The 21778-nt window shown below is 39.7% G+C and overlaps 1 protein-coding gene across 1 annotated transcript; it reads left to right on the top strand.

Annotated features, from left to right (window-relative positions):
- The first annotated feature begins 1756 nt into the window (after positions 1–1756).
- LOC130069829 (cytochrome P450 2J4-like) lies at positions 1757–20795 on the top strand. Its single transcript, XM_056233963.1, has 10 exons — positions 1757–1824; positions 9843–10045; positions 10123–10285; positions 10376–10525; positions 11164–11324; positions 11478–11654; positions 17281–17419; positions 17512–17699; positions 20281–20422; positions 20503–20795. The coding sequence occupies exons 2-10, from the start codon at positions 9848–9850 to the stop codon at positions 20676–20678; spliced, it is 1494 nt and encodes a 497-aa protein (XP_056089938.1). The 5' UTR covers positions 1757–1824; positions 9843–9847; the 3' UTR covers positions 20679–20795.
- The last annotated feature ends 983 nt before the right edge of the window (positions 20796–21778 follow it).

Genomic DNA, 21778 nt, shown 5'->3' with positions numbered 1-21778 from the left:
AATTTCCGGAGCCTGATGAAGTCGGTATAAATGTTTAATACTACAAAATATGCCCGACCGATGTTACAGTTGCACTTGCCGCCCAGAACACAAGAGAACATCCCAGTCGAGTGAAGGGATTGCTGAAACTGAAATGGAAGCACACAATTCAGACTAAAACACATCTATTTAGCCTCACATAGGCCTACTGACTTTATTTGTAGTTCATACTGTTTTAATACCCTATATTTTTACATTTTTAGGAAAAGTGTACAGCAACACGAATTGAGGTAGGTCTATGTTAAATAATCTGCTAAAGTTATTGTTGTTTAGCAATGATGCTACATTTATTATTTATAAACGATTAGCTAGATAGAGCTAGGGTAGGTAGATATCAATTCATTTCTATATAGGCCTATCAATGGATGGGTCTATAATTTGTCGCGAGACAAAAAGGTGGGTCAGGTTGATGTTCTGTCTGGCTCAAACTTAGCTAACCACGTGTAGGTTTAGCTGCCCCTAGTCTTCTCTACTCACTTTAAAATTCATTTTCTTTTTAATTTTCTTTTGTTGCCTGTCTTTAGCTTGCGTGACATGCCTCTTCTGGTAAGACCCTGTTTACTCCTTGCTTTAAAACATAGGCCTACTCCACATGGTTTCTGGCCTGGGGCAACGTTACAGATATTGGAAATATGTGAACTTGTTTTTTCCCCGTTTTTTTACAGTCTATGGTGTGAACACACACACAAAAAAAACACATTTATAATGGGCATATATGATATGTGTATGTGCATATTTTGTAACTTGTTTTTCCCCCGTTTTTTTACAGTCTATGGTGTGAACACACACAAAAAAACACATTTATAATAGGCATATATGATACGTGTATTTAAATCTCTCCAAGTAAAGAGTTGAACTGCACACTCACTCAAAAAATTTTATTATTTCCAACATCATACATGATGAAACCCACATTAAAAACTTTTCCCATATGGTTTGAATGTAGATTCTGGTTTGAGTTGTTTCTTATAAATGAGATGATCTAATTGAACATTTCAGCTCACATGTAGTCATTTTATAGCTTCATCTATTGATTCTAAAGCGTATATATTGCATTTATATATTTAAAACCTGTGTAATAATAATTGATGAACTAAAATTGTAGGCTACATGTGGGGTCGATTTAGGGTATAATAATTGTATAAATAATTTCTAAATCATACAAATTTATTAATCTAAATAAGCATTACTAAAAGCCAGGCGATTTTGTCTTTAAAAATCATTTGCTATGTAGTGACCTTTAATTTGGAGTAGAAACAGGTGGAGTGACTTTATCACGTCAGACATGTCACTTTGCTCACAGCTGATTGGTCCAAGTTCGTTTTGCAACCTCATACCTCACATTATGTGAGTCACATAATAACCACCAGAGCTATTAGTGCCCCGGACCAGGTTAGCCGTGCAGCGTAAGTTACTATGGCGATGAACACTGCTAAAAGCCAAACCACTTTCATGGTATTGGTGCCTAAAACCCAGGGTTGGCGCAAACTAAACTGAAACATAACTGGCTAGCCAAGCCACCTAAACCGGCTTCATGGTATAGGCCCCAGCCTCCCCATATAGGAGTAGCCAGAGCCGTTGAAATACGAAATATTTAATGGCTCTGGAGTTTGTATGCTGCTTTTATAATGCTGTTGTTGAAAAATATGTGGGCCGTGGGCGGACGCGCCGTGACGTAATCACAACAACATTCCACAGTTTCTTCCTTGCAGACCGACTCCTACAGTTTTGGCTGTACGCTTATTTCCACGACCGTCCATAGTTTGATAAATAAACATCATTCTCGTAAGTACTGATATCCTGACCAACATCTATGCTGTGTAGCTATGACATTAACGATGCTGTAGTTGTGTTTGAGCTGTAAACTCAGGCGGTAAAGTCCAACTTTTACTTCGTTGTGTTTTTACCGTGAAAGGACTGTTGTTGGCGGTTTAAGTGTTTGCCTGCTTACTTTGCCTTTTTCTGCTTACTTTGCGTTGGAGGCAAAATCACCCACTTGAAATAATATTGAAATAAAGTTATAGTAATATAATTTATATATACTCTAACTCTCAAATATAAAATTACATCAAGGTAGACCATAACATTTTAATGTGGTCTTTCATACTATAAAGAATTAAATGCGTTAAGGTCAGGTAAGGTTTAGTTATTGGATTAATTAATTGATATTACTTAAATGTTTTGTATTTCTGAATTGAAGTCATATTTTTTTAAATGTATTTATTATTAAAATCCAGCTGGTGTAATGTCTAGAGATGTTTGTGTTTCTGACCCAACAGCCATCGAACTGAAGGAGTCTTGAAGTGACTTTTTCTGTGAAACAATTGACCTGCTAACAATAAAAAAATAAAAACAGTATAACAATAGAAAGTTCCACTTCATACATATCAGCTGCAAGTGCAACAGACGCTGTCATAAACATTCATAACTGACAGTGTGTTTACAAGGTCAATATCAGAGCCGGACAGTAACGGAGTACATTTACTTGAGTACAGTACTTAAGTAAAATTTTGAGGGATCTGTACTTTACTCGAGTATCATTTTTGGGGAGTACTCATGACTTTACTCAAGTACATTTGAGAGGCAAATATTGTACTCTTTACTCCAATACATTTCTATCCATAACCGTGAGTACACGAGTAAAAAAAAAAAAAAAAAATCTCGGAAACCCTCAATTTGTTGTTTCCCTCTCAAACGTGATTGGATTGTGCAGGCGCCACTGATTGGGACAGCCTATCAGCAATCACTTTCAGCTTTCCGCCAAAGTCAACTCCATGGTCAGATTTTATATTACACATTAATGTAAGCCAAGCATTTGGTTTGATGTTCTTGAGTATGTGGTGTGTTTAACACAGTCAGGTTCAAATGTGGCAGTGCCGTAGCCACGAGGGATTTCTGATTTCTTAAAAAAAAACTTTAGGAGGCAAAATATATTTTTACTGATTATGTGAATTACACTGCGCAAACCAAAGTAGGCTACTACCCAGCGAATGAAGAAGGGTTGGCGCTCAGTCTCCAGAGTACATAAAATATTCATTTTGTTTTATTTTATTTTTCCGGTTTGCATTTATGAGGGAAAAACAATGTTATGGACGTGTTCTCCGTTACGGACGTGAGCGCTCTGAAAGCGGCATAAAAAATGCTTTAAAACTTTCACAGAGACATCAAACAGAAAACACAAAACCTTTCTTTAACCTGAATTTCGTTTTGCATTAATTGTATCTTAATTTTAATCAATGTTTCATCAACCAATTGCCTGGGTTTAGTAAATAAGAAGTAAATAGCAGACGATAGATAAGAAACGGAGGCGCCGGCACGTGAACTGGATCTCGTCTCATAAATGAACCGAAACTCAGTGTATAAGGTAGCCTACTTGCCTCTCACAGACATGTCTACTTTTAAACAGAAAAATTCAAAACGAAAGAAAACAGACTACAGACTGCTCTCTGCTTATGTAATCCGTATGAAATGTGCATTTCTCTCTGGCGCGTTCACTACTGAAGATCGCGAGTCAGCATCGTCAACTTCATCTAGCCGACACTGACCAAGAAAACACTTGTTTATTAACAAGTGTTTATTAATAAACAATTAAAATATCTCCTTGCTATATTTTACATATTCATAATCATTCCTTTTGCCGGTTCTTTGTGACAGCTTTTAGGTGCTTTATTGGCAGCGCCACCCTTACATGTGGTGTGTGTGTGTGTGTGTGTGTGTTGTCCCCGCATTTAAAAATGGGACCCCCCAAAAATTTAATTAAATTAAATAAAGCAACATGGTAAAAAGATGAAAATGACTTGATTTTACTTTCAATTCCTTTTACATTCTCCAAGGTATTAACATTAACATTTTTCATAACTCCATGTAGGACGTTTCTGTGCATAAATGTAAGCACTGTGGCAGTAGATTAGTAATGCAATATTTAGAAAATCTACTCTTGTACTCTTGATACTCAAGTACTTTTAAAAACAAGTACTTTAGTACTTTTACTTAAGTAGACATCTGAATGTAGTACTTTTACTTGTACTTGAGTAAAATTTAGCAAGGGGTATCTGTACTTTTACTCAAGTAACAAAGCTCTGTACTCTGTCCGCCTCTGTTCAATATTATTCTTATTGATTTATCAGGTCTGAGTTCTTCGACGGAACCTGTATGATAATTAGGAGTATTTTCTCTCTGACATGCTTGATGTCCTAGTTCTGAATGCAGTGTTTGAAAGTTCAGGACTATTAGTCAGACATTAACTGATTCATCAGGAGTGAGATAAAACATGCCCCACAAATTGACCTGTTGTTCGTTTGGAAAATGGAAGCATTTGTTTGACTTTGACTTTGACTTTGACAGACTTTATTGTCATTCAGAATACAACAAGTGTATACAGAACGAAATTTCGTTTGCATAGGCCACAGATTTCTTACAGTTTCAATTTTGCAGTTTGTACAAACAGATTATAATAAATAAATAAATAAATAAATAAATAAATAAATAGTAAAGTAGAATAAATAATTTAGCTATCTAAATATCTATCTCAATATTTGACAGTAGTCAAGTATAGAACCAGCAGTACTAAGTATTATTTATTAGTGTTCAACAGTCTGATGGCTTGGGGGACAAAGCTGTTATAAAACCTGGAGGTCCGACACCGCATGCTGCGGAACCTCTTTCTGGAGGCCAGCAGACTAAACAGACCGTAGTGGGGGTGAGAGGCAGTAGCGGAGTGGCAATCGGGAGAGTCGGGAGTTTTCCCGGTGGGCCGGTAGTGTTTCGAGGCCGCGAGGGCCGGTCTGATAAAATATATTCATTGCAAATTCGCCATGCGCACTTGGGGCCCAAGCGAGGGGAAGAAAACATTTTTTTTAACATTTTCTATAACAGAGCGTATATTTGCACTAAGTGCCTGTCTTTAAAGCAAAAAGACACTAGTTACGAAACAGCTACAGTGGCGTAGGTCGTAGGGCGTGAAGTGCTTGAAAGCATCTTTTGATGCGCTCGACCCGAGTTCGAATCCGCCTTTTGCCGAACTTTCTCTTCTCCCTTTTCCCAACACATATGTAAAGATGTAAAATGTATAACCTAACATTAAGGTCTCTAGCGTTATATTTTGCCAACGAACTAAAATTGAAACCATGATATGGCTTTGTGTCTTTATAAAACAGCACAAGACTTTAAGAATAGGCATCCTGTCTGTGCTGGGTGATTACTTTGCTCACGCGATCAGCATGGTTATCTTGTGTTTTCTCCTAAAAGCTCAAGGGTTTATTTCTTGCAAATGAAGAAATTAGGACAAAAATATTTTAATTGTCCTATATTATAGTGTAATGTAGGCTAAAATATACTTTTGAAATATTCATTTTCATTTATATAGTACATTTATAGGCTAAATGGATTTTACGTCATAGGAATAATTATATAAATCATTATTACATTATAATAATAATTGTTTGGCATCCTAAAACATCATTGATAATGTAATGCAGACTGAGACTCTCATAACTAAAAAGATGCCCTCTTTATTGTCCTGGTACAAATCAATGCTTTTTCTTTGTTCAACGAGCAGTTCATGGGTTGAAGCTCTTAATTTTGATCTCTCAAAGAGCACGAGATTGATGCATTTAACCTTAAAATGTAAAAAAAATTCTTGCGGGGGAGCATGCCCCCGAACCCCCCTAGAGGCACAGAGGTCCACCCAACATAGTTTTAAAAATTCCTATGGGAAAGAACGACCATTTATGAACTTTACTCCAGCATAGTACAACAAAGTTACTTTTAAATCAGTAAAACTGTAAATGCCGTATTAAAATGTCCCTGGACAAAATATACATTTGGCCTGCCTAAGAGGGGACCTACAAGACATTGTGCCCAGGGGGCTCTTAATCCGGCCCTGCCGGCGACGAGGGCCGGTGGTCTACGAAATTTCCCGGTAGATTTTTTGGTCCCACTCCGCCCCTGGTGAGAGGGGTCCCCGCAAATTTTCCTGGCCCAAGAGGCACAGCGGTTCTCTGCAATGTCCTGAATGGAGGGAAGAGAGGTGCCGATGATTCTCTCCGCTGTCTTCACCACCCTTCTTATTCTTATTCTTCAATTTCCACTTTGAAATTAATTAAAGATTGATTCTTTACATTAAAGCTTACCATTTACATTTGATTTTCGTCTTACTTTATGAAAATGTTGGTGTTACATTATCACCCACTACCCTCAAAACTGTCTTCAATCCATAACTCAGTACTTCTTATAGATTAATTAGGTAAATAAATGTATATATAATATACTTAAAGCTGCAGTCCGGCGTTTTTCCTCTTTGTCGCCATCTCTGTTCGAAATCTGCAATTGCAGTCATTCGCGGAATTATCAACTTTACGTGAGTTGTACCTCAACACCCTGACACGGCACAGCGCGGATGAACACAGTGTTTGAGGAGAGTGTGCAGCTGTCAATCACCGCACCGGTGTGGATACTGGCATTCAGAATCAGATTTTTTTTTTTGGAAGTATGACCAACATAAGAATTTTCACCGGAAAATGTCATCTGAACTAGTAAGAAACATCTACTTTTGTTCTGGTTCTGACATTGCAGTAAATCACGCTGATTAAATCTAACAATCGCTTATAAGTTATCATATCACGCAAAACCGTGCAAATTATACTTTGTTCTCAAATTGTTAATGTTAACAACGTAAGCATTGCGTGACTACATGCAATGTCCTTCCGATATGTATCCTTGTTTTCGCATGGGCCGTTGCAGTCTCTTTTTTTCTGTAGCCACTCCGAAGTCTGAACAAAGTCTTTTGCATTTTACAGCGGGTGAATCTGTTGTCACTGGTGATTGTTGTTTGAACCTTTCTGGATCCGCCATCAAATTGATAAGTTTAATTATATCAAGTGCTGTGAGAAAAGGCTATAAATCTCCACCTCCAACATCCTCACACGGACGCAATATAGCCTACTAGCCGAGACTCTTCTTTATGTGTACAGATGTGACGTAATGACTCAATATAGCCTACTAGCCGAGACTCTTCTTTATGTGAACAGATGTGGCGTAATGACTCAATATAGCCGACTAGCCGAGACGATGTGACGTAATGACTCAATATAGCCTACTAGCCGAGACTCTTCTTTATGTGTACAGATGTGTGTGTACAGATGTGACGTAATGACGCAAAGACATGCTCGAATCTCCCGTGGAAATCCACCAGTACCACTGGAGTTAAAAACATTATTACAAGCTTACCGCTTTGAATCGAGCTAAGGCAAGCAGAGAGTTTTGAACACTGGCTGGTTATGTATTTTCTCAAATATGTATTTTGGATAATTTTTAACCCCAAAAAAGCTACGGACTGCAGCTTTAAGTACACATATCCGTTCAAAGGTTTTCGGGTTGGTAAGATTTTTTTAATTCTCTTATGCTCAACAAGGCTACATTAATTTGATGCAAAAACAGAAATATTGTGAAATATTATTACAATTTAAAATAACTTTTCTATATGAATATATTTTAAAATGTAATTTATTCTTGTGATCAAAGATAGATTTTCAGCATCATTACTCCAGTCTTCAGTGTCACGTGATCCTTCAGAAAACATTCTAATATGCTGATTTGCTGCTCAAGAAAGATTTATTATTATTATGATCAATGTTGAAAATAATTAAAGAGGACCTATTATGCTTTTTTACATGTTCAATTCTTTGCTGTTTGAAAAAGTTGCAAAGTTACAAAGTCCCTCCAGCGGGAGTTATTCTTTATATCAGTGCGCACTGTTTCTGAACTCCCTGAAACGCCTCCATTGTAGTCTTAAATTTTCTTCCGGGAACGAACACGTCACAATATTCCCCATTAATAATTCCTGCCCAAGGCATATACAAAGTAAAGGGACGGGGCCTGGTTGAGTTAGTTAGTAGTGTGTTGAAACTCGTGGTTATGGTAAGGGCTGGGACATTTCCCAAACACATTTGAAGTGCTTGACCAATCACAACACACTGCTCCACCCGACCAATCAGAGCACATTGAGCTTTTCAGAAGGAGGGGCTTCATAGAGACAGGAACTAAACAGAGCGTTACTGACAGACTGGGAAGAGAGGAGGTTACATTTAACCATGAAAATGTCTTCTAGTAGAGCCCAAAAACAAAATCAAGACTTTGAAAAAGGCCATATTAAACCTCTCAACAAGGCCATCACTGTGGGTATATAGAGGTGTGGTCCTTGTTTTGTGGATCCCTAATTTTTCGAACATTACTGAGAAGTATATTACTGTTACATTACATGTGACTCAATTCCAGCCTTGGTCGCTGTGTATGGATTCTGCAACCCCAAACCGGCTAAACATGCCATCCATCAACGCGTTCACCACTGTCTCTGCTTTTTGGTCAGGCATTGCATAAGCTTCTGGCCATTTAGTGAAATAATTCATAGCTGTCAACAGGTAAACCTGTTACCCTTCTCCGAACATGGATAAGGACCCATTACATCCTCACCCACTCTCCCCATTAGGCCCCCTACGGGGAATTTGCGGGCAGTGTAACCATCACACCTCTGACAAAAATCCTCCACATCTCTCCTCACAAGCCCCCAGTAAAAACTGGCTGACATATTTGAATGTTTTTGAAACCCCAAAGTGTCCAGACCCCACCGTCTCATGGACAGCCCTGATAACACCCTCAAACAGCGACCTCTGCACCAACACCTGCCACCTCCCCTCCCCAGTGGCAGGGTCTTTCCACTCCCTCTCTAACACCCCGTCTCGCAGGCGCAGGTCCTTGAATTTGTCCCATAAGGTTATTGTGGACAGAGAGAGAAGGGCCACTTCCTCACACAGAGGTCGCTGCTGAGTTTGGACCCAATGGATTACTGGCTGTAGGTCCGCATCTTCATCTTGCAGCCGCCTCCAGTCCTCTACTCCTATTGTCCCCACCGTCAAACACGCCGGTGTATCAATCCCAGCCAATCCCCACACCAGCCACTCTGACCGTGGAATTCCCAATTACACCCTGTCCATTAACCTGGCAAAAGTAGGCGGTGCATTGCAGAGCCCGAAGCAGAGCCCCCTGAACTGCAATTGCCCCCTACTAGTACTAAAAGCACTGCCTGGCATTGGTAGCAAGTCGTACCTGCCAATAGCCAGTGCGCAGTTCCAGGGAAGTTAACCATGCAACCCAGTTACCTTCCTGGTGACCTCATTAAGACACCTATAGGCAATGCAAATCTCCATAGAACACCGTTCTCCTGCCCAAACCTCCTGGAGAGGCTCGTGGCTGGCTCTGAAGGGAACTGTGTGGCCACCCCGGGGAAGATGTCGGCTAAGGTGTGGGGTAAGGGAGTGGAGAAAACATGTACATGTGGCAGACTGGCATAAATGCTTGGGTGGGTGCCTATGGAGCTCCACAGGGGTAAGGGCCTGGATGAATTGGTCTCTTGCACCCCATGAACTGACGGGGGCATATGCTTGCCGTGTCAAATTTTCAATATCATTTACCAGGACTCTCATATGCCCATTTTCTCATATCCCTCCCTCTGTAAGACACATATCCGATTCAAGAGCTTTGCCGTCCTCTGACCAGTTTCCAACATGAACCGACCATTCAAATTGTGCATGAAAAGCTTCCCAATCAGCTTAATCTGAGAATTTGGGTGTTCCCAGTTCCCAACCACACATCACTGCACAGCCCCCCCCCCCCCCCCCCCCTAAAAAAATTATCTTCAGGCTTGCTACAATATGGACTGTTTACATTTTTTAAGGATTTTTTTTTTGTCAGCGCTTATACATGTCATTGTAAGTTAAATGTCTGTGTAATGGTCTCTCTGGTCTCAGGAAGCATGGCGTCAGTGTTGTCACAGCTGATGGGTCAGTGGATGGATGTTCAGGGACTCCTGATATTTCTGTGTGTGCTGCTGTTGGTGAAACACCTGCGAGATGTTCAGTCAAAGAACATGCCGCCAGGACCCTTCCCTCTGCCTATCATTGGAAACCTTATAAATATAGGCTTCAGGGATCCACTGGGTTCCTTTCAGAGGGTAAAGTCTCATATGATGCATACAAATATGTGAAAGTATTTTATGTGAATGTATAACATGAAGATCATGTTGATCAGATTGCTGAGCGTTATGGAGATGTGAGCACACTTTATCTGGGAAACCAGCCCTGCATACTGCTCACTGGATACGAGACTTTCAAAGAGGCATTTGTGGAACAGGCGGACATCTTCACAGACCGGCCGCGCTTCCCTCTGAGTGACAAGCTCACTAAAGGGAAAGGTCCAGATGGAGAAAAAGTTATTTTGCACCTATCTGATTCAAATACTGGCAAAATCTAAAACATTACCAAAAATCATTCTTTTTTTGTAGGTCTATTTATGTCAAGTGGGCACATGTGGCGTCAACAGAGGCGTTTTGCTCTGGCAACACTGAAATACTTTGGTGTGGGGAAGAAAACTCTAGAAAACTTCATTCTGCAGGAGTGTCGCTGTCTCTGTGACTCTGTACAGACTGAACAAGGTCAGTGAGCATCATTTTATTGCCAGACACCATTTTATTCTCTTCACTAGCAAGATTTGCTGTCATTCATTTAAAACTCAAGAATATGTGTAAACAGAATGAATGCACCTTTTTAAAATCTGAAAATGTATTATAACCAGGGAATACAATTCTTGTTCAATGTCATAATCATGTCTTGAACGGCTCTGTGTACATACTATCCTCTTGAGGCCACTATCTGCAAGTGCAAGTGTCTTTTTTTGAAGGTCAAACATCTGGGAAACTCCATCTTTCCTTAATTTTTTTATTTTATTTAAATATATACTGTGAGATCCAAACAAATAAATAAAATTGTAGTAATCATACATATGTAATAATACATAAATAATACATAAATACTATGTTAATAATAATAAATTGGATATAAATTAAGTAAAAACATATTTAAGATTAACTATTGTACAGGTCTAGAGTAAATTTGTGAGCAAAAGTGTGGTATTCAGCATGTGGATGGAAACATTAGTGTTCTCATAAGTTTGGATGCCACTATATATTTGAGAAAGGAAAATATATTTTTTAGGAGATGTTTGTTTGTTTTTCAGGTTTTCTGTTCTTAAATCTAATAACATTGCTCTTTAATTTGGTTGTTGTGTTTCTAGGTTTGCCCTTTGACCCTCAGCATCTTGTGACCAATGCCGTGGCTAATATAATCAGCGGGTTGGTGTTTGGTCACAGGTTTGAGTATGATGATCATCAGTTTCATCTGATGCAGAAGTATGTGGATGACATGTTACAGCTTCCCATCTCAAACTGGGGTCGGGTACGAGTTCACCCTTCTATCACAATGTCATACATGTCGAACTTGGCTTTATTGACAAGTGTTAACAATATCAGTTTCATTCAAGGAATAGTAGTGCTTGTTAAATTGTTGCATTGTTTGAACATTTTTTGTCCTTTATTTGTCTCTTTACAGTTATATAATCAGTTTCCCACCCTCATGTCGTTGCTGCCAGGAAAACACCAGACGGCATTCGCAGGCTTGTTTAAACTTCAGCCCTTTCTGCAGGAGGAATTCAGAAAACACAAGGAGGAGAGAGACCCATCCAACCCCAGAGACTACATTGACTGTTATCTGGATGAAATTGAGAAGGTAGTGTCATCCTAAGATGTCCTGGTGTATTTATATTCCTTTAAGAGGGCTTTATTGGGAGTTGGAACATGAGTTACAGGCCTAATAGCGCTCCGGCACCATGCCGGATTTCCGGCGTATAGACATGTCTGCGGGGAAAAAAAAATTCATGTTCGCGTTCGCGTGATCTGACAATTCCAGACTTGCCAACCTGTACGCATTTTGACCTCAAAGTACGCTGGTGCTATTTGTCACTCTAAACTACGCAAAAACCTGGTGACGCCTCTGTGCAGAAAAAGAAGCGGAGTTCGACCAATCATAGCGCTGGGTTCATTCGGGGATGATTGACAGATGCGTAAGGCCTATCATTAAAAAGAGACTGGAAATCGACAGAAGAATCTCGCTCCATCCCGCGGCGCGCCTTCTGACTGAGTTCATAAGCGAGGACAGTCACGGTACTTCTGACTCCTGAAGGTAAACGGGCTGGGGTGGATGTGGAAAGTTGAAATATTGTTTTTAGTTAACTTAATCTGGATTCGATGATCGCACGGGAGTGATTTTATGGATTATTTTAGGATAGCCTACTCCGTCATTCATGGTCACTCAGATAAGAGGAAAACATCATTCAGCCATGCAAATTATAAAATGCTAAAGTATTGATGAACAATAAATCTAAATAAAATTAAAATCGCTGTCTTAGTGATTATGAAAGTTCTGTGATTTGTGTAGCTATTACTGATAAACGCGAGTCTGGAGACGCAGCCGTTTATTTATTCATTCTCAGTGTAGAGAAACGCCTGCATGTTTTACGTTATTGTGTTAATAATAACTAAAGTAAATTGTTACATATATATTTTGTATGAAAACTAGCGCATTAGTTACTTATGGATTAAAAAGTAGGCTACTGTTGTATCAGTGCAGCGAGCTCTCTATCACAAACACTGACGCGCGCACAGAGAGAGAAGATTATTGATAATTGACAGGCTAAGTTTAAATTTTGTTCTTGGTTGTTTTTTTTTCTGTCAAAATGTCAGAAAGCATTTTGTATTATCCATCTGTGTTTTTAAAATTCTTTAAATGACGGACGTTTTACTATTAACACAGCACTATATTTCGGATTCATCTAAATTTATAGGCCTACTTGATATTCTTTTCATAATAGGCCTAAGTGATTCGTTTAGCTATTATTGGTCACGTGACTGGAGTCTGGACTCCTGTCTATTCATTGTCAACTATTTTCTATAAATATGTTTGTATTGGCTAACGTTTATTCAGCTAATGCGTGTCCTGTTTAAAATGTGCAATGTTCAAATGCAAAGACAGCACGTCACAAATAAAAGTCATTTTTTTCTGTGTGATTTAGTATCATATTTGGATATTGGAATAATAAATTAAGAAGCACTATCTTAAGTCAATGGTTAGGCTACTAATCAATTCTTAGTTTACTTTGGAGTATTATAATTGCCACCCACTGACCTTTCTTGGTATGGCTGTAGTATGTAGTCTCAGTATGCTATACAAGCAATAAGTATGCAGGTAAGTGACTAGTTAAAAGCAGGGATGGATTAATGAACTGGCCTACCAGGCCCAGGGTCCCAGGAGCTCTGGTGCTCTACACAAAGATGCTAATGTAATGTAGTATTGGGTTTGTTCATGATGTCCATTTATATCTACAAAAGTCACCAGAATCTGAATCATTTAAGGGACTACTGGTATTTATCAAAATGTTCTCCCAGGGGAGCACACCCCTGGATCCCGCTTGACAATTATGTTGATCAGGGCATATATCTTGGCTTAGGGGCCGCTTACCTCCCAGGGAAAAAAGTTCAGGCTCAGGATTTTTTTCAACTATCACCCCTGGAGTTATCACCTCCTTTATGAATATTTATGTCTGCCCTAAAGAGATTGTATAGTTACAGTATTTTATAGCTTATTGGATCAAACCAATAAGCTATCTAGTCAAACCTTAACCACTTGTTGCCAGTTCCAAATTTTACTTTGTGAAATAAGCATAGACAGTATAAGAAGTGGACAGAGCCATCTCATTGGAACTCAGTTGAGACAGTTGAAGCCCATTTTTAGCGATTTTTGAGCACTTCCGTTCCTGACGCGCAGACTCAAACCGACTCAAACTAAGCTTGATGACGTGAGCAACCTGTCTGACAGACGTAAATCTTCTAGTAGCTGTGCGTGAAAATTGCCAACGTTAATCTTGCAGAGACGGGGAACTTGAGCAAAGAGTTCTTTGGCGTGAGTGAGCAGGAGTAAGTATTCCGTTGCTTTTATAGACTCATTATCTATGGGCTTCTCCCTTGACGGGACGTCCCCCCGATTGCCTGCGAGCTTCTCCTCCTGTCTGTACGGTCATTTCTGTACAGCGCGACAGAGAGTCGAGTGGTTATGACGCAATCGTTAGCCTATTTTTACAAAATCTGTTTCTACGGGGCCATAATGTAACATAGAAGGTAATGGAGCTCTTTATACATTGTCGTGTTTCTTTAGAAATAAATAATGGACAAATGGAGTCTTTAAACGCCTCAGATGTAAAGTTATTCGCTGTCAAAGTGACGCCAAAATGAATGGGAGTCAATGGAAATGCTAACGCAAGTGAAGTTCTGCTACAAGATGGCGTCACTCGGCCAGCTTCAACTTCCGGTCGATGGATTACCCCCTTGGAAATAAGTGCTGGATCTTAAAGCTGCAGTCCGCAGTTTTTCCTCTTTGTCGCCATCTCTGTTCGAAATCTGCAATTGCAGTTATTCGCGGAATTATCAACTTTACGTGAGTTGTACCTCGACACCCTCTCGACACGGCACAGCGCGGATGAATCCAATGTTTTGAGGAGAATGTGCAGCTGTCAGTCGCACCGGTGTGGATACTGGCATTCAGAATCACAGATTCTACTTTTTGGAAGTATGACCAACATAAGAATTTTCACCCTAAATTGTTGTCTGAACAAGTAACATCCACGTTTGTTCTGACCAACTAAGGGGGGAAAAGCATTGCAGTAAAACGCGCTGATTAAATCTAACGATCGCTTATCATACCACGTCAAACCGTGCAAATTATACTTTGTTGTCAAATTGTTAATGTTAACAACATCAGCATTGCGTGACTACTTTTAAAGCCCTTCAGATATTTATCCTTGTTTTCGCATGGGCCGGTTGCAGTCTCTTTTTCCAAACTCTCAGTCCAAAGTCTTTTGCATTTTACAACGGGTGAATCTCTAGTTGTCACTGGTGATTGTCGTTTGAACCTTTCTGGATCCGCCATCAAATTAATAAGTTTAATTATATCAAGTACTGTGAGAAAAGGCTATAAATCTCCACCTCCAGCATCCTCACACGCAATATAACCTACTAGCCGAGACTCTTTCTTTATGTGAACAGATGTGACGTAATGACGCAAAGACATGCTTGAATTTCCCGCGGAAATCCACCAGTACCACTGGAGTTAAAAACATTATTACAAGCTTACCGTTTTGAATCGAGCTAAGGCAAGCAGAAAGTGTTGAACACTGGCTGGTTATGTACTTGCTCAAAAAGTTACAGACTGGAGCTTTAAATGCCACCAATTTATTTAGAATATGAACCTTTCGAATTGAATTGTGCGCACACAAAGCCAAAGTCCCTTTAAGACAAGTCATTTAACTCGGCAGACATATTTGAAACGCCTCTTGGGCATGCAAGTGCAGCTCCTATCTCTTTGAATGCGGAGACATAAAATTCTCCAAAACGACGGAGGGGTCATCCCAAGCATGTTGTCAGCTAAGTCACCATCATGGCTCCTCCTTCCGTCGACTCCGTCCTGGGCTGTTGTCCTTGCTGCGCTCTGGGTCTTCAACTTCAACATCCTCATGGATGCTCCCACCATCTACTCCTCCTTGGTTTCTCTGCCTGTCTGTCTGCCTGTTCTCACCAGCCCTTCACCTGCTCCTTTTCACCAGCCCTTCGCCAACTTCACGTCCTCCTCCAAAGCCCCCACCCTCCCCTCATCTCCCTTGTCACCTCCCTTGTCACGGCTCGAGGTCGCACCTTCCGAGAGGGTGCGTAATGTCACAGACTTTTAGTTATCTTGTTTTTAGTTTTATTTTCATGGACTCTTAGTTTGTATTCATTAGTTCCTGTTTTCCTTTGTTCAGCTTTCCCGCTCACTTATCAGTTGTCATGGTGATTAATTTACTCTCTCTCTCTCTCTCTCTCTCTCTCTCTCTCTCTCTCTCTCTCTCTCTATATATATATATATATATATATATATATATATATATATATATTTATATATATACTGTAGATTTACACTTACACACACACACATACATATATACACTCACCTAAAGGATTATTAGAAACACCATACTAATACTGTGTTTGACCCCCTTTCGCCTTCAGAACTGCCTTAATTCTATGTGGCATTGATTCAACAAGGTCTTTAGAAATGTTGGCCCATATTGATAGGATAGCATCTTGCAGTTGATGGAGATTTGTGGGATGCACATCCAGGGCACGAAGCTCCCGTTCTACCACATCCCAAAGATGCTCTATTGGGTTGAGATCTGGTGACTGTGGGGGCCATTTTAGTACAGTGAACTCATTGTCATGTTCAAGAAACCAATTTGAAATGATTCGAGTTTTGTGACATGGTGCATTATCCTGCTGGAAGTAGCCATCAGAGGATGGGTACATGGTGGCCATAAAGGGATGGACATGGTCAGAAATAATGCTCAGGTAGGCCGTGGCATTTAAACGATGCCCAATTGGCACTAAGGGGCCTAAAGTGGGCCAAGAAAACATCCCCCACACCATTACACCACCACCACCACCAGCCTGCACAGTGGTAACAAGGCATGATGGATCCATGTTCTCATTCTGTTTACGCCAAATTCTGACTCTACCATCTGAATGTCTCATCAGAAATCGAGACTCATCAGACCAAGGCAACATTTTTCCAGTCTTCAACTGTCCAATTTTGGTGAGCTCTTGCAAATTGTAGCCTCTTTTTCCTATTTGTAGTGGAGATGAGTGGTACCCGGTGGGGTCTTCTGCTGTTGTAGCCCATCCGCCTCAAGGTTGTGCGTGTTGTGGCTTCACAAATGCTTTGCTGCATACCTCGGTTGTAACGAGTGGTTATTTCAGTCAAAGTTGCTCTTCTATCAGCTTGAATCAGTCGGCCCATTCTCCTCTGACCTCTAGCATCAACAAGGCATTTTCGCCCACAGGACTGCCGCATACTGGATGTTTTTCCCTTTTCACACCATTCTTTGTAAACCCTAGAAATGGTTGTGCGTGAAAATCCCAGTAACTGAGCAGATTGTGAAATACTCAGACCGGCCCGTCTGGCACCAACAACCATGCCACGCTCAAAATTGCTTAAATCACCTTTCTTTCCCATTCTGACATTCAGTTTGGAGTTCAGGAGATTGTCTTGACCAGGACCACACCCCTAAATGCATTGAAGCAACTGCCATGTGATTGGTTGAATAGATAATTGCATTAATGAGAAATTGAACAGGTGTTCTAATAATCCTTTAGGTGAGTGTATATATATATATATCAATTTTAAAAATATGTATTATAGATATGTATTATAGTTTCTGAAAATATATATTTTATGCCATATGGGAAGTTTTTTTGTGTTCCATCATTTCCAGTGTAAGGACAATGAGGCAGAGTTCACAGAGGAGAACCTGATGTACTGTGTGGTGGATCTGTTTGGAGCCGGAACAGAGACCACCTCTAATACACTCAGATGGGCTTTACTCTTCATGGTCAAGTATCCAGACGTGCAAGGTGGGATATCAGTCAATCAACAAATGTGACTTCCTGTTGCTTCTCCTCAAAAGGTACCTTCAGCATGTTCTTTGTTGACTATTTTCTTTCAGAGAAAGTCCAATCTGAGATCGATCAGGTGATTGGACAGACACGTCAACTACAAATGGATGACCGAACAAATCTGCCGTACACCTACGCTGTGATCCATGAAATTCAGAGGTTTGCGAACATTGTCACCTTTACACCTCCCAGAGTGGCCAACAAGGACACAACAGTGGGAGGACAACTCATCCCGAAGGTCATTGCATTTTTATGTTATGTACAATACAGCATTTTGTCAGGTCAGTTATGTGCAACTTAAGAAAATTAAAGGGGTCCTATTAAGCATGTTCAACTCCCTTTAGTGTGTAATGTTACTGTTTGAAAAAGGACCAGAGGTGTAAAGTCCAGGTTCAGAAAGTAAAAGTGCTCCTCAGTATTTTGTTCCAAACACCTGGATTTACTAATAAGCACCGTTTTAGAGCCAGGAGATAGAACTAATTAGTGAAATCAGCTGGCTGAGTTCATGGGTGGAATAAACATATGGCAGGACTTTTACTTTCTGACCCCTGGACTGCAAAGTTCAAAAGCACAAAGTCCCTCCAAAGGGAGTTATTCTCAATATCAGTAAGACTGTTTCAGTGTTTCTGAACTCCCTGAAATGCCTCCAATTTAGTCTTGAGTTTTCTTCCCGGAATGAACACGTCACATTATTCCTCATTTAAATAATTCCTGCCAAAGGCATAAGCTAAATAAAGGGGCGGGGCATGGTTGAGTTAGTAGTGTGTTGAAACTCGTGGTTATGGTAAGGGGCGGGACATTTCTAGTGGTTGACCGATATATCGCCAAGGCCGATATATCGGCTGATATTTGGCATTTTTAAAATATCGGCATCGGCCGATAAGTTTTTCTGGTTGGCCAATGTGTTGGAAGCGGGACTTTTATTTTGACGGCGCTCCAGACTTTTATTTTGACGGGCTGCGCTGAGGACACCAGCACCTGAGAAGAAAACAGCAGCGCCTGATCACCAAGGGGGTAATCCACCAGCCGGAAACTGAAGTCTCCCCGGGGGCCGCCATTGGCTAGCTAGCCTTCACCTGCTGTTAGCATTCCATTGATTCCCATTCATTTTGGCGTCACTTTGACAGCGAATAACTTTACATCGGAGGCGTTTAAAGACTCCATTTGTCCATTATTTATTTCTAAAGAAACACGACACCAAGGCTCCATTACCTTGTATCTTACGTTATGGCCCCGTAGAAGCAGTTTTTGTAAAAATAGGCTAACAATTGCTTCATAACACGCGACTCTCAGTAGAGAAATACCGTATAGACAGAAGGAGAAGCTCATGTCAATCAGGGGGACATGGGGGCATAAAGTCAAGGGAGAAGCCCATAGAGAGTTGTAAAGTTGCTCCTGCTCATGGACAGCTCCTACTCACGCTCTCCGGCTCTGCAAGATTCGGAAGGGAATGATTCAGATTCCTCTTGGCACAGCTACTAGAAGACGTACAGGTTGCTCACGTCACATCTACGTCGTCAAGCTCAGTTTGAGCCTGCGCAGTCGCTCGGCCATCAGGAAGTGAGTGCTTCTAATTGACTTCAATTTTCTCCGTTGAAGTCTATGGGGTCGCTGTGTCCATTTCTTTTACTGTTTATGCTGATCACACGGCGCTCACTCACATTCTCAGTCTTCATTAGTTTACGATCTCTGTCAGTCATATCTAATACTTTGTTAGACAGAACTGGTAAACAAAGAAAGTAAATGGTATGCGAAAAAGTAAAGCGTTGCTTTTATATTATTTGTAACAGAAAAGGCAAACAATCAGGCTAAAATACTTGATAATTTACCATCTACATTCAGCAAATGCGCATCTACATCATTTAAACAAATCTCTGAATATCTAATAAACATTTAATTTCACAAACCTTGCAGATTTAGTCGAATCCAGCTGTGATATCTTGTGAAGTGTGCATTTGTAGCCTGCATAAACGTTACTGAGAGTGAATGGTCGGTCTGTGCGAAGTGAGTGAATGCGAACAGAAGATCAGCTTCACAGGAGACGTGATCGAAAAACTTTAAATCCTTAATTTTAAAATATGCTATCCAGTTGCCCACTGTGTCATATTAATATCGGTTTCACTGTGTGCTGTATGTAAAATTACTGTTACCTTGTCTTTATTTGAGAAAATATGATTACCAGTGCGCACGAAATTACCAGATTACTGAGTGCCCTGTTACAGTGTTTACTTCCTTTTTATTTACATATTCATATATTTTTAAACAATTACTTTATTTGTGAAAAATACTGTAATAGGATTGCAGATTCAAGAAGTTGCCATCTAAAGTATAAGCATGTTTATTTTAAGGATTTGTTTTCTAATTTATTTCTAATTTATTAAATATTGATTAAAATGAATATAAAGTGTGTATATATATATATTAAAAAATATATATATATCGTCTTTATATCAGCCATCGGCCACCCTGCTCTCTAAGATATCGGCATCGGCCATCAAAAAAACAATATCGGTCGACCATTCACATTTCCCAAACACATTCGAAGCGCTTGACCAATCACAACACACTGCTCCAGCCGACCAATCAGAGCACATTGTGCTTTTCAGAAGGAGGGGCTTCATAGAGACAGAAACTAAACAGAGCGTTACTGACAGACTGGGAAGAGAGGAACTGCAACAATGGAGAATATGAGAAAAATGAAAAAATTCAAGCATGAAAACCTATTCTACTATAGAGTACAAAATCAAGACTTTGTAAAAGGGCATACTATGGCGTCTCTAATGAATCTATAACTCACTCTTTATCTGTGATAATTACAGGGTGTGATGGTGCTGCCGTTGCTAAAGACAATCCTACAGGATAAGAATGAGTACAGCACTCCATATGAATTCAACCCTGCGCACTTTCTGGACGAAAATGGCATGTTTTTGAAAAAAGACACTTTCATCCCTTTCTCAATAGGTAAGTTATGTCCATACAGCTCTATCATCATGTTTACTCAGATTATGAGCATATTTGCTGATCCAGACCTTGATTTCCAGGTAAGAGGATGTGTCCAGGTGAGCAGCTCGCTCGTATGGAGCTCTTCCTCTTCTTCACGTCTCTGATGCAGCGTTTTACCTTCCTGCCTCTGGAGGGACAAACGCTGAGTCTGAAAGGATCTATAAGCGTCTCGTTTGGTCCTGAACCCTTCCAGATATGTGCAGTGCCTCTATAGTGAAGATTAGAATCATTCAAAAATCAGCTTCCTTACAGCAGTTCTGTTCCTGAATCATGTTCAAGCACCAGTGTTTATTACATAGGTTCTGGGCGTCAAAATGCAGAGACAACAAACTTGATACGATATTTCAGTACTCAGACCTGCCCGACTCTACTGTTCAAAAGTTTGGGGTTAGTATGAATTTTAAAATGTTTTGTTACAAATGCAATTATTACAATTTAAAATAACTGTTTTATATTTAAATATTTAAAATGTAATTTATTCCTGTGATCAAAGCTGATTTTGCAGCATCATTACTCCAGTCTTCAGTGTCACATGGTCCTTCAGAAATCATTCTAATATGCCGATTTGCTGCTCAAGAAACATTTACTATTATTATCAATGATGAAAACAGTTGTTCTGCTTCATATTTTTGTGATAACTTTTTGTTGTTTTCAGGATTCTTTGATTAATAGAATGTTCAAATTAACAGCATTTATTTGAAATAGAAATCTACATTATAATCTCATATTTGATCAACAATTTGCTGAATACAAGTATTATTTCTTTATTAAAAAAAGATCTTACTGACCCCAAACCTTTGAATGGTACTTTAATTGGCGCTTTAATAACTAATTTGCATCCTCGTTTGGATCCTTAAAATATTTCTGTAGGAACTTTGGCAGATGTCATTTAGAGAATTTGGAGTCTGAATGTTTTGCAGACAAACACCAATTAAATTTTCTGCATAGATCATATTATTAACATATTGACCAATATGTTCTGAGGGCAAAGTCGAAACTTAATGAAACAGATAGACATGAGGATGTTGTGAGGATGCTATGTTTGCGTAAATTTAGTCAAGTACAACTAAAAGCCACCATTTGATCAAAGAAGTTTGAATTTGTCTTGCTTTTACTGGTAAATATTTATCTAATTTCTCAAATCTAGAGATCCTTGTGACAAAAGTTTTTATATAGTTTTTTTTTCCCCTTTCATCACATACAAACTTTGTGCAAATACTGGACTAGCATTTATTTGAAATATAAATCTTTTGTAACATTATAAATGTCTTTACTGTCATTTTTGATCAATTTAATGCATCCTTGCTTAATAAA

The sequence above is a fragment of the Rhinichthys klamathensis genome, unplaced genomic scaffold, assembly GCF_029890125.1.
Source record: "Rhinichthys klamathensis goyatoka isolate OS25496 unplaced genomic scaffold, OSU_Roscu_1.1 h1tg000386l_1, whole genome shotgun sequence".
Classification (NCBI taxonomy): domain Eukaryota; kingdom Metazoa; phylum Chordata; class Actinopteri; order Cypriniformes; family Leuciscidae; genus Rhinichthys; species Rhinichthys klamathensis.
The sequence above is the reverse complement of the archived record's forward strand: the minus strand, read 5'-3'. Positions and strand labels throughout refer to the sequence as shown.